The sequence below is a fragment of the Zootoca vivipara genome, chromosome 1 (genome assembly GCF_965207765.1).
Source record: "Zootoca vivipara chromosome 1, rZooViv2.hap1.1, whole genome shotgun sequence".
In the NCBI taxonomy this organism is placed as follows: domain Eukaryota; kingdom Metazoa; phylum Chordata; class Lepidosauria; order Squamata; family Lacertidae; genus Zootoca; species Zootoca vivipara.
Genome location: NC_142582.1, coordinates 120,225,637 through 120,239,151, shown reverse-complemented (window position 1 = coordinate 120,239,151; position 13,515 = coordinate 120,225,637). Strand labels below are relative to the sequence as shown.

Genomic DNA, 13,515 nt, shown 5'->3' with positions numbered 1-13,515 from the left:
CAGATGACAAGACCTCGCTGATGTGCTCAAAAGGAAAGCAGAGCAAGGCGTTTGGCACCAGCTTAGCTGCAGGAAGGAGGCGTACAAGGAGCAATCCAATTGTCTTTGGGTCTCCACTCTGGATTTACTCCCGAGTCTTTTCTTCTCCCAAAGATGTACCACAAGGCAGTGGAGGTTGCAAAGCAGCTGCTCTACCACTGAGCTGAAGCGGAATCACACAATTAATGTGAACAGCACAGGCTGTAACCAAGTTTGGCTCTTACCTGTTTGTTTCTCCCTGGCAAGGACGAGACAAGCTGAAAAATGGCAATCTTGCCTGAAGCTGTCCCAACAGCAACAAGATCATCAAAGCAGCTCAAGACTTTCACGACAGTGATAGACTCATTTTTCCCCTGGTGGAGCAGGAAAAGCAAACAAACACAGGTGTAAAATTAAGAAGCCATGTTTATTCATATTGGCCGAGATAAAAGTGGGATACTTGAAGGAGAGCTTCAGCCCCCACCTGCCTTCCCTCCTCATCCTGAGGCAATTCTGCTCTGTGTTTCTTCACCACTGAAGTTCAAGTATAATAATAATAATAATAATAACAACAATAATAATAATAATAATAATATATTATTATTATTATTATTATTATTATTATTATTATTATTATTTATACCCCGCCCATCTGGCTGGGTTTCCCCAGCCACTCTGGGCGGCTTCCAACAGAAAAATAAAATAAAATAATCTATTAAACATTAAAAGTCTCCCTAAACAGGGCTGCCTTCAGATGTCTTCTAAAAATCTGGTAGCTGTTTTTCTGACATCTGATGGGAGGGCGTTCCACAGGGCGGGCGCCACCACCGAGAAGGCCCTCTGCCTGGTTCCCTGCAACTTGGCTTCTCGCAGTGAGGGAACCGCCAGAAGGCCCTCGGTGCTGGACCTCAGTGTCCGGGCAGAATGGTGGAGGTGGAGACGCTCCTTCAGGTATACTGGACCGAGGCCATTTAGGGCTTTAAAGGGCTTTTTTGATATGCTATATGAATTGTTTACCATTTATAAGGTGTCAATCTTCCTGTCTGCTGATAATTAAACAAGAGCCCTCACTATTTTCTTTAAGATGCCTGCTGCAAACGTTCAGCAAGCCTACCCGAACATACAATTTAGTCACCTAAAGTTGCTTTTACATTGTTACCAATTTTAATTTGTGTTTTATTTATAATTATTATAATATATATATATATATGTGTGTTTTTAATAGTTTTGTGGATTTTAGCATTTTACTGGTAATTTTAGTATGTGCAATGCTTAGAGAGTTTTGTGATGAAGTGTGGTGTATAAATCTTTCCAAATAAATGAAATACTAATATGAATTATTGGTATAAATGTATGCTTCCTTCCTGAGAGGTCAGGAGGGTGGCAACACGAGAACAGGTCTTCTCTGCAGTGGCTCCCTGTCTGTGGAAGGCTCTCCCCAGGAAAATCTACCTGGTGCCTTCCCTATACACCTTTACGTGCCAGGCAAAAACGTTCCTTTTTAACCAGGCCTTTGCCTGACTTGATCTACATCCTATACCCTTTTTAAAATGCTGACTCTTTTTTTGGGGGGGGGGGTTATTGGATTGTTGTTTTTGCTTTGATTTTATGTATTTGATACTTTATGTGAACTGCCCTGAGACCTTTGGGTATAGGGCGGGATAGAAATTAAATACATAACATAAATAAATGTGTTGATATTATATTCAGGTAGGTAGCTGTGTTGGTCTGACGCAGTCGAAACAAAATTTTAAAAATTAAAAATTTTTCCAGTAGCACCTTAGAGACCAACTAAGTTTGTTCTGGGTATAAGCTTTCGTGTGCATGCATACTTCTTCAAATTAATTTAATTAATTTTTAAATTTTTATTTCGATGTTGATATTATGTTGTTGCAATCTGTAGGGGTTTGAAACTGCTGTTGAACTTCGATGTACTAACGTTTATATTTTGTGATATATTACAGCTCTCATTTTCTTATGCCCTGCAAACCACTTTGGGAACCATCTCTAGTGGAAAAGCAGCATATAAATAAACTGATGAACAACAGAATGCCCTAAATACTGAGAAGCAAGTAGATAGAATTGAGAACAAAGCCCTAAATCATTCTGTATGAGATAAAATAATTGCAGACCACAAATAGATGCTGACTCTTAATCTAATTTTAGCAACAGCCAGAGCAACCGTTTTTTCTCAAGTTAATTAACTCTATAGCTTTACATCTCTGCACATTTCAGTATGCTAAAATTGACAAAACCCAAGGCCTAAGCTTCATCACACCTTTTAAAAAATGAAGGTGTCCTGTTAAGTGTTGGTTCATACCTCAAAATTGTACTTTTTCATCTGGTTCAAGCGCCTGCAGTATAAATACAACATTCCAATACTGCTGCCCACAGCAATGTAGTCCTCATTCGTGTCAAGTGCAGTGAGGTAAACCACAATGGAACGGAATCCCTTTTGGATCTTTGTAGGAATGGCATTGAGGAGATAGTACAAGGGACAGAACTCCTTGAAGGTAAACGATGGAGTCGTGGATGCCATGGCAAACATCTGCATGTGGTACCTAGAGGCTGGGAAAGATAAACTTAATGTACTCCTGAAGCCCATGAAAACAAGGAGTATTTATTTCAGTGGTCACCCTTAGTATCTATACAACTGGGAGTATGTACAATGCTGCTGGGAAAAAGTGGTTTTTCTCCCTCACGAAAAGTTTAAAAACAATAATAATACTTACTGCATCACAGATCTGCAACTAGTTGGCTTACGCTGTATAACATTTTGTGTCTCATAACCCAGACCAATACTTTGTGATTTCTTTTTCATGCATGACAAAGGTTTTCAATTTATGAAAAGGAGAACACAAAGCAATTAGTTGCAAATGTTCCAACGCTCCTCCACTGTTTCCCCAAACTGATGGATGCCAACGGGTGCCCTAAATATTTTGTAGAAAAAAAATTCACTTCCATTAACTGCGGTTCAGAGTGAGTTACATTCAAAGCCAGACCAACTGTGGTTAGCCTTAACAATAGTTTGCAGAAATAAGCCAACTTCGAACTGTGGTTTACAAAGCAGCTTTGCTTCAATAAGATAGGGATGGGAGTCATGCATTTTCCCCCTTCCCTCTTCTCCTCCAGAACCAAGCTCTTGGACAGCAAATAGCAGTGTGAATTGATGCACAAGATACCTGCCTTTCATTTTACATCGCTACAATTGGTGAATTTCCCCACAGAATGCAAAACTCAGGATTCCCTCTGTGCCCCGGATCCCATTTATAAATCCCACAGAGTTTAAAAACAAAAATACTCTCTAAGACATGGGTAGGCAAACTAAGGCCCGGATCTGGCCCAATCACATTCTAAATCCGGCTCATGGACAGTCGAGGAATCAGCGTGTTTTTACATGAGTAGAATGTGTGCTTTTATTTAAAATGCATCTTTGGGTTATTTGTGGGGCATAGGAATTCTTTCATTATTATTTTTCAAAATACAGGTGAAACTCGGAAAATTAGAATATCATTGAAAAGTGCATTTATTTCAGATATGCAACTTTTTATTTTTTATTTTTATTTTTATTTTTACAAATGCTTTCTTTTGGAAATTCCACAGTAATAAAACAAATAGTTACAAAAATAAACATAAATAAACATCGCTATTACATTTCATTAATTACATTCCATTTATAATTGACCCGCCTAACGACAAACAATTACAATTACAACAAATAAAGGCTTGACATATCTTGCTCTGCATGTCATGCATCTATCTCATATATTGCTTTCACCTTTTAAGTTGCATTACTGAAATAAATGCACTTTTCAACAATAGTCTAATTTTCCAAGTTTCACTTGTATAGTCTGGCCCCCCACAAGGTCTGAGGACAGTAGACCGGCCCCCTGCTGAAAAAGTTTGCTGACCCCTGCTCTAAGAGGCTGATCCAAAGATGTAACAGTGAATCTTAATGCTGGTGACAAATCTCTTCCCCATCCCCACACCTGTGGAAGCGAAGCTAATGTAGTAGCTAAGAAGCCTCTGGTACAAGTTCAATAGGGTGCCTAAGGTAAGTCACTATTCTTTCAGCCTCAGCTCCCTACATGCAATATGGGCACAATCATACTGGCTCAACTCACAAGTTTGCTGCAAGAATTACTTAACGCAGGCACCCCCAAACTTGCCCCTCCAGATGTTTTGGGACTACAACTCCCATCATCCCTAGCTAAAAGGACCAGTGGTCAGGGATGATGGGAATTGTAGCCCCAAAACATCCGGAGGGGCAAGTTTGGGGGTGCCTGACCTAACGTATGTGAAATGCCTTGAAAAGTTGTGTACTGCATAAATGTAAAGCAATGGTATATGGTAACAGTGAGCACAAATGGTGTTCATGGCACAACTATGAGCATTGTCAACCTCACAATTTCTCCGTCCAGTTGTAGACATGAGCGTTGCCTTCTTACACAGAATCAAACAAACTGGCCCAGTTCACATGTCACATCTAAGCTGTGAACACAGAAACCACTCCTTCCTCTAGTGAAAGCAACAAAGCATAACCCCTGGATTAGTATGATGCCTGAATCAGGGGCTTACCATAACTGGCAAGCCAAGAACAACCCTTCGTTTCACATCATGGTTTATTTGGAGCAAAACAAACCATGGTAACTCCGCTTGGATGTAACACTAAGCCAGGGGTCATGGTCTGTCCTTCCCAGTCACACTTGGGGAGGAGTGATGTGGAAATCATACGTGTTGTTGACAGAAAACCATTAACTATGGCTTGCCATGACTTGCAAACATAGCCACTATGTGCCAAATCAGCAATCCTGTTAATTCAAGCCAATGCCAATGCTTCCATCTCTGCCACCGTAGGAAATTATGCAGAATTAATGTCTATGCAAGCACTCAGGACCATAGCAAGTAAAAGCCACACATGCAAGCAAAAGAAGCTGAGCGAGCTAGTATTCTTTCGAAAGGCACTGCTGAGACAAAATGAAAGTAATTATTCCAAATAAATATTGTCCCTTGCTAATAGTGGGGAAGGGGGGAGTCTAGTTAAATCCTTGTATCCCTCTTGCGCTGGGTCGTATGATTTACTCCTACTACTGACATCTAAACATGCATTGAAGACCTCCTCATACATTATACAGTTGCCTTAAGTGTAGAAAATTATGTACAACCCAAATGTAGTTCATCACTGAACATGCGGTAGCCAGCTGGCATTTACCTGCCTATATACCAGCATTAGAATTAAGCACAATTAAAGGTCAAAGTGAATGTCTTGCTAATTTCAACACCCAGTTCTCATGTGACAGCCCTCTGGATTGCTTAAGCTCTGCTAACACAGTGCACTTTTAAAAGAGTTTTTAGGGAACTTCTATTTCATGAGGTTACCATAAATTTCAGGTACTTTTTTCAAAACAGAATATTAAAACTCATGTCAAAACCAAGGGTTATGGCGCACTCACTCTGCTAGTCTTCCATCGAAGAATCCTATGGCTTTAAGCAGCCAGTTCACCACATTCAGTCCGCTACCCTAAGGCAGGATACATCTTTGTTGCAGATAATAAATTTGGGAAATGATGTGTGCTTTCCTCCTGTTGAAGTAAGAGGAGCTCAAATAATGAAACCATTAAAACACTTTGAAGGGACAGCGTCAACTGTTTTGCTTCTTAAACGAACATAAACCAGGTCCCAGGGGAGCTACCTTTTTCAAAAGCATACATTTGTAACAAATAAATGATTTGTCCAAGGAAGAATTCATCAGGCAGAACAGTAAAAGAAGTAAATAACTGAAGTATCACTGGGCTACAAGGTGGCTGTGCCAATATCTGTAGCTTGCAGAATTAGTAAATGCACAGCTCAAATATCAGGAACCTTGCCATTTTCCTAGCTACAGATATTTAGGATGGAAAATGTTTCTCGGAATATGTTTTCATTTCAGGAACCCAGGAGCTGTTAAGGGTGGATGCTGCAATATTAATTCTGCAAACTGTGCAGCAGCGAGAGAAGTTGCTTAAAGAGATACCATTCCCACCCAACCCACCCCCATTTTAATGCCGTCTAGAAGTTGCATTACTGTACTGTATTTGTTTTGCTAAGAAGGGCATGAAGAGGAAAGCACGAATCTCCAAGAAAGAAAGAAAGGAAAAGACTAATGGGAGAGGGGAAAACTTATGGGTGGATTTTTGTCCTTCCTCCTCAATGCAGTGACAATTCTAACCCATGAGTGATAGAAGAGGGCAGAATTAAGAGACCCCATTAATCGATAGAGTAATAATCAGCACTGTTGGGAAGCCCAACCACCCTACCTGAAGCACGTAGGCAGGCAAGGCGGCCGAAATACACTAAAGGAGGTAAACAAACCCAGCACTCGGCGGTTCCCAAACATGCGCCCCCGCTTCACCACCGCAAGAGATGCTCAAGGCAAGCAGCATCCTCTGTGCGCGCCTTAGCGGGCACAGAAGCAGACCAACCGCCCAGAGCTCGTCTGGACGGAGCCTCGACACGTGTTTCCAGCGCCAGGTCTCTCAAAAGGAAACCCGGGAAGGAATGCATAAAAGGGGGGTTCTCCAGACGGTGAGCGTCCCTCTCTCCGCTTCTTATCGCTTCCTGCAGCCAGCCGAGAAGCCCTTAAGGGAAGGAAGGAAGGAAGGAAGGGAGGAAGGGCTGCCCAGCCAGGAGGCTCCCACCCTCTGCCTCCCCGCTGCGCTAGGCTGCCCGACTCACCTCAGCAGCAGGGGCTGCGGCCGGGGCCTGAGCTCCCGCGTTGCCCCCAGGCCCAGCGGCGCTGGGTCTCCAGCGCTGGGCGGCGAAGCTGGGCGGAGCCGGACGTGAGCGCACTTCCGAGGGGAGGGAGCGGCGTAGGCCTCGGGTGTCGGCGGAGATGGCCGGTAAGCGCTTCTTCCCCAGGCAGCGGGCGGGAGCGCGGCCTGCAGCTCCTTCGGGTGCAGCCCCAGCCTCCACCAGGGAAAGCGGTTGCTGGAGAAAGGCGCATTGGGAGGGGGGCGCCACAACCCAGCAGTTTTTTCCTTCCTCTCTAGTAATACCAGGACTGGGGGTGGGGGTGGGGGTGCGATGAAGCTGGAGATAGCTGAGGGTAGCGAAACGGTGGAACTCCCCGCCACTGGAGGCAGGGTTGGCCTCCGACTTCAGAACTATAAGGAAGTGTTCAGGGCCGGATTTAGGTTTGATGAAGCCCTAAGCTCCTGAAGGTAATGGCGCCCTTTATATGTCCTTTGTCAACAACAAATGGTCGCTGTTTTTTGTGTCGAATATATGCTGTATAGGTTGTCATTTATGGACCTAATAGGTACCGTATCTAAAGCCATTTGCACATGCAGAATGTAGGCACCCTACCCTGTTTCCCCTTTTTTAAATACGTAGTCATAAAGTAAGCCATGGCAGGGTTTTTAAGCATTTGAGAAATATAAGACATACCCCGAAAATAAGCCATACTTCCACGCCGCGGAAACCAACCCCCACAGGCACCTCCACTCACAGTCACTCCATGCGGCCAGCACTGCAGGAGCGCAATCAGCTGTGAAGCGGCACTCCAAGTGCTCCGCTTAACAGCTGATTGCGCTCCTGTCTTGCTGGCTGCATCCCCGCGCTCCGCCTTCTCGTCCACCGCCGTCCCTGCCGCTTCCATGCTTGCCGTCACCACTGGGCTCACTGCTTCTTCCTTGCCTGGCCCGGCCAAGGAGCTTGGAACGCCCTGCAGTGGCAGGCAGAGCGCCTGAGCCAGCGCCGCCACCTAGCCCGGCCAAGAACGCCTGCCGCCCCGCCACCCGGAACCGGTGGCTGCTGCAGCGCCAAGCACTCAAGAGAGCCCAGCAGCGCCCTGAGCCGTAAAAACCATACCGGCAATTAAAAAAAAAAGACATCCCACCGAAAGTAAGCCACCCTGGTTTTTTTTAGGAAAAAAGTTATAAGACGGTGTCTTAAAAAAGAGGAAACATGGTATATATAGATATGAGCAAACCAGTGATATTTTAGGGAGCAGGCTAGCAGGCGGGGCCCATGACTTAAATCATGGGAGCCTACACAACACAAAACACTATTGCTGTATGTAGGTTTATTTGTTTTTATCTTATATTTTGAAAATGTACATCTAGTTTTTTTCCTTTACATTTTTTGGGGTCCCCCAAGAGAGTGGGGCCCTAAGCTATAGCTTGTTTAGCTTATACGTATATCCGGCACTGGAGATGTTGCGAGGTGGCTGCGAGGAGGGAGTTGAGAGACTGTTTCTGTTTCTGAAGGGAGGCAGGGAGGAGGGAGAATTTTGGGAAGGATTTGTGGGGTTGCGAAGGAAGGAAGCGAGATGATCCTGCGATGCTACTACAATCCCAGCTCGCAGTTGGGTTGGTCGTCGTCTTCACATTTGGGTGATGGGCAATGGGCAGGCGCACAGTGTTGCAGTGGGCAGAGACCTGTCAGTTTTCTATCAATGAAATAAAACCTCTTATTGAAGGTTTGAAGCAAAGTGCCAGGTGAAGATAGAGGCTGAAACTTCACAAAACAATGAGAATAGGGTTTGTTGTTTAGTTATTACATTACAAAAAAAAATTGTCACCAGCAGTCTAAAATGTCTCACATATTTTCCCTCTTCCTATTTAAAGGGTTTTATTGTTGTGTTTTTGATTAGCCAAAGGCTCATCTCCCAGGACACCTGTATTATCCATCAGTGCAAGAAAAATTAAAGATAATGCAGCAGACTGGCATAATTTAATGATGAAGTGGGAAACTCTGAATAATAAGGGATTTACCACTGCCACCAAAATCGTGAACATCAAAATTTCTGCAGAGTAAGTATATTGAAAGATCTTGTTGATGGTTCCAATGCAAATTTATTACCCTAGGCCATGATATTTTAAAATCTGCGTGATATGAATGTAACAATTTACCTTGCATTATGCACGGACTACAGCTGACCCTATATATTATAGGAAACAAGGGGTAGGAGTTGTCAGAGGGGCAGAGCTCCTACAGTGAATGATATTTTTCTTTAGGTGCAAAGACGCCAAGTTGGAAATAGAACATGATAATATTGCTTCAGAGTCCGGAAGACGACCAGTTGACTACAATGTAGAATTGGAGGAGTGCTGTACAGAACTACTTGATACTTTTGAAAACATGGTACTGTACTCTATTTCTCTTATTAGGACCCCCCACTGCATTTTTGCTTCCACCATCCTCCTATAGGTCAGTGGTTCCAAAAACTTTCCCCAACCCAGGGGACCAGTTAAGTGATTTTTCTGCAGGTTGTAGCAATTATAACACACTCTGCTAGATGCCGTGTAATTTTTAACTGTATTTTTATGGACACATTGCAGAGCACCTAAATGAAACTCATGGGCAGTTTCTGAACCCTTGTCTGGAGAGGGAGAGGCCATAGCCACTGGTGGGAGATCTAGAGGTCTTCTTTTCAACCATGTTTTCCATGAATATTCAAAACAACATCCCGTCACAAGAGAGCAAAAGAGAGGGTATAAGAATTATATGCAAATCTACCTAATGGAGCAATCAACCAAATGAAAAATGAATCTCTTCTGTGCAAAACATTCAGAAGGGAGAACTGAAGCTATTCTTAATGTTTTGTTGTGAAAAATGCCCTTTGAGAACTACTAATTTTAGTCCAGTACTGACTGAATACCTTAATTAGTGATTTGTCTCTAATCCAAACAAAATAAAAAAATTAATTGCAGCAGCACCTTAGAGACCAACTACGGTAAGTCTGTTATTAGTATGAGCTTTCGTGTGCATGCACACTTCTTCAGATACACTGAAACAGAAGTCACCAGACCCTTATATATAGTGAGAGAGTGGGGAGGGGTATTACTCAGAAGGGTGGTGGGAATGGGTGATTGGCTGATAGGTGTGGTAAACCTGTTGAACTGTTAACGACTGCAATTGGTCTTACAGGAAAAAGCAAGACACAGAAACCAGTAGGAGAACACGTCAATCTTCCAGGACATTCTATACAAGATCTCAAAGTAGCTGTCATATTACAGAAAAAAATCAGAAAAAGACTGGAAAGAGAAGTTGCTGAATTGCAACTCATTACCAAGCTTAAAACCATGGAGAGACCTGGTCTGAATAAGGACATTGGATTCTTATCTCATTATACATGAAGGGGTGAGATGATTTTAGCCATCTCACCCCTTGCTTTTTCCTGTAAGACCAATTGCAGTTGTCATCAACAGGTTTACCACACCTATCAGCCAATCACCCATTCCCACCACCCTTCTGAGTAATACCCCTCCCCACCCTCTCACCAGTTATCTAGTCTTTGTAATAAAAGTTCCCTGGCTGTGAAATTTCTGAGTTGCTGAAAGTAGGGATTGAGTAGCCTGCACAGATAGAACATAAGTTAAGCTGCAGTCGTATCCATGTGTACTCAGAAATGTCACATTGAATTCAGTTGAGGTTAGGCCAGGTAGGTGGGACTAGGATTGCACGTTTATTTATTTATTGTTGTTGTTATTATTACATTATTTACTCGTATGTAATGTGCACCATTTTGGCCCAATTATGTCACGGAAATTAGAGTGTGCATTAGATTTGATGGTGCATTAGATTCAATTGCAAGCTTGAAAAACACAGACATAGCAAACAGAGTGGTATTTCTGGTTATGAACTTAATTCGTTCTGGAGGTCCATTCTTAACCTGAAACCATTCTTAACCTGAGGTACCACTTTAGCTAATGAGGCCTCCCACTGCCGCCACGTGATTTCTTTTCTCAACTTGAAGTAAAGTTCTTAACCTGAGGTACTACTTCTGGATTAGGGGGGGTCTGTAACCCGAAGCGTTTGTAACCCAAGGTACCACTGTACTTTTTTTTGTTTCAAGGTTTTGAAAACTGAGGTGCACATTAGATTTGAAGGTGCATTAGATTCACATAAATATGGTATTTATTAATTATTATTGTTTATTAAATTTGTATACCGCTCTTCATCTGCAGATTTCAGGGCAGTTCCAACATAAAATTCACTGTAACTTCTGAATAGACGTGGTTAGGATTTTACTGTTGGTTACAAAATACTAGCTTCTTACACAGACACTTAAACTTTGTTAGGCAAAAATACAACAGAAAATGGAAAAACTATGTTCCACTACTAAAGGGATCTGTGACTTAGAAGCATATTATGGAGATCAGAAGACACCATTCTTTCACACGTGGCCCATTCCTTACTTCTGTGAGTAAATTCTTCCTTTTTGAGATACTGCTATTTCTTTCTGCTGAAGCATATTTATTTGAAAATGAGAGTGAAATACTGTGAGCTAAAGAAATTAAATTTAGCTTATATTGCTTGAATTGCAAATATGCAAGGCAACCAAAGCTGTCAGGAGAGAATGCTTCACATCATCAACCCACATCAGTTCCTAGAATTCCATATGTTGAAACCAAATAAGTTTTTTTTAAAAAAATTATGCAACAGGAGAAATATGGAACTTGAGGGATGGAAGATGAGTTAACTAATTCTAAAGCTTAAAAACTATAGGCCAGCAATCTAGCTAGCAATGTAGTATGTTCAGCATTTGTAATACCGGTATGAAGGAAAATTAGAGCACTACTCAGGCATTCTGAATTATGGCTTCGTCAGTACATACGAGAGTATGCACTTGGAGGGGGTGGTAGCTGTACCCCGTTCGCCATATGTTCCCTAGCAAACTGTCTGCAGCAGGGAAGGCTCCTGGAATCATGGCTGCATCTATGCATTTTGAAACCCTGAAAAAAGAAAATTCAGGCTTTCAAAGTGCACAGGGCTACAGGATGTTTTCTCGCTGCAGACAGTTGCTAGGAAACACAGCATCTAATTGTGAGGAGGGTGGGGACAAAGTTAGTGCACATTATTCGCTTCATTTGCTGTTCTAAGCCATATTCGGAATGCCTAGATATTTCCAGAGCTACTTTTTGATTTAATTTTTCTGTTTCAGATGAAGTTTCTGGAAAGCTCTTGAACATGTACTCGAAGGAACTAAAACTCAAGCAAACTATTGTGCAAGAGATTGCACATACCGCTGACCAAGATCTCCTGATGGCCTACTTGTCATCATGGTTATACCAGCCCTACATTGAGAATACCAGCCAAGTATTACTAGAAAGCATGCTATTGGAAACAGGACACAGGCTGGTCTAACCTTTCCTACCACTTTATAAAGTTGCATTTGCCTTGAACTGCACTGCTAATACATTATATAAATTGCATTGTGTTTATTTTTCTATAGTTCCAACTTTTTAATAAAGTCTGTTTTATTTTCTAAGATTACCGGGATATCTACCTAGCAGGTCCCATATTGGGATTACAACAAACAAAACCACTTAGAGGTTTTAGTACCAGCCAGATTTATATACATTTTTGTAAAATAATAGAATCAAAACAATTCTAAAACAGAGCTTGATTAACTTTAGGGTCTCTAAAAATCTGCTTTCACATATTTCAATATCCAGTTGAACTCCTTTTTCTTTTGTTTTAAAGTCTGAACTTTCACACCATGAGTGTAAGAGGAGCCTGCTGGATTAGGCCAATGGTCTATCTAGTCAAGCATACTGTTCTCAATGGCCAACTATATGCCTGGGTAAAACCCGCTAGCAGTACCTGAGTGCATCAGCGCACTCTCATTTATAATCTAAATATGACTGTAGCTGGATCTTTCACCAGGGCTATGAGAAAAGTTAACACATGAATAAGGGGGAGCACCCAAACTACACTGCCTGGCTCTAGCCTTGGATTACAAGGCCGATGTGTAAATCCCATAAAGGCCCATCCTTGCCTCTGTTGCTAGGCCATGACAGCACAGAAAGCACTGGGGATTTCAGGAAACACATACAAGAGGCAAAGCACTAACAGCCTCCTGCCATTCTCAGCATCCTAGCTGCCTGGGCCATTTTTTTCCAGGCACCAATGGCTATTAGGCCCTTTTTGCATTTCTACTTTAAAGAGTCAACAGAAAATTGTTAACATTAGGCAAATGCTACATTACCATTTCTGCTCAGGTTGTGCCTAGAGGCATATGCTTTTTAGAACTGCTGCTACTCTGGGAAATTATCTAAATCTGTCTATCACTGAAGTCTGTATGTTGGGGGATTGGATTAATCTTGGGGACATGGAGGCCCACTCTTCCAGATAATAAATATCCAAATATAACAGTGACCTACTTACCAGATTGAAGCTTTCACTTCGTAACTGACTGCAATACAATCCCTCTATGCTTAGCAGCTTTAGAGCAGCTCCTGTGTTCAAAACATCAAAATGACCTGACACACCCAAGGTGTCAAGGATAGTATATGTAGTACCTTTAATTTGAACTAGATAAACCATCAATTACAGTTTAATGTCCAGCATTGAATGTCATTACCTTTTTTTTTGCACAGATTATCAATTTTATTAAAAGGTTATTACCAATGAGCTGGTTCCTGATCTTACTGTTTAAGTCAAAAAGCAGTGTAATTTTGGTAATAAGTTGTGTCCAAAAAATGGATCAGTTTGGTAAACAGTGCAGTTTAC

The 13,515-nt window shown here is 42.1% G+C and overlaps 2 protein-coding genes across 2 annotated transcripts in view; one reads left to right on the top strand and one right to left on the bottom strand.

The window, feature by feature from the left end:
• TECPR2 (tectonin beta-propeller repeat containing 2) overlaps window positions 1–6,835 on the bottom strand; it is a 49,114-nt gene extending 42,279 nt beyond the window's left edge. The window contains exons 1-4 of the mRNA XM_035105651.3: window positions 6,733–6,835; window positions 5,472–5,600; window positions 2,339–2,586; window positions 264–392 (exon numbers count right to left, since the gene is read on the bottom strand). Coding sequence (XP_034961542.2) covers window positions 264–392; window positions 2,339–2,572 — 363 coding nt within the window. The 5' untranslated portion in view covers window positions 2,573–2,586; window positions 5,472–5,600; window positions 6,733–6,835. The remainder of the gene's footprint in view (window positions 1–263; window positions 393–2,338; window positions 2,587–5,471; window positions 5,601–6,732) is intronic.
• A 28-nt stretch (window positions 6,836–6,863) lies between these two features.
• CINP (cyclin dependent kinase 2 interacting protein) lies at window positions 6,864–13,416 on the top strand. The gene is made up of 5 exons (XM_035105707.3): window positions 6,864–6,896; window positions 8,651–8,810; window positions 9,015–9,141; window positions 11,082–11,202; window positions 11,945–13,416. The coding sequence occupies exons 1-5, from the start codon at window positions 6,890–6,892 to the stop codon at window positions 12,145–12,147; spliced, it is 618 nt and encodes a 205-aa protein (XP_034961598.1). The 5' UTR covers window positions 6,864–6,889; the 3' UTR covers window positions 12,148–13,416.
• The last annotated feature ends 99 nt before the right edge of the window (window positions 13,417–13,515 follow it).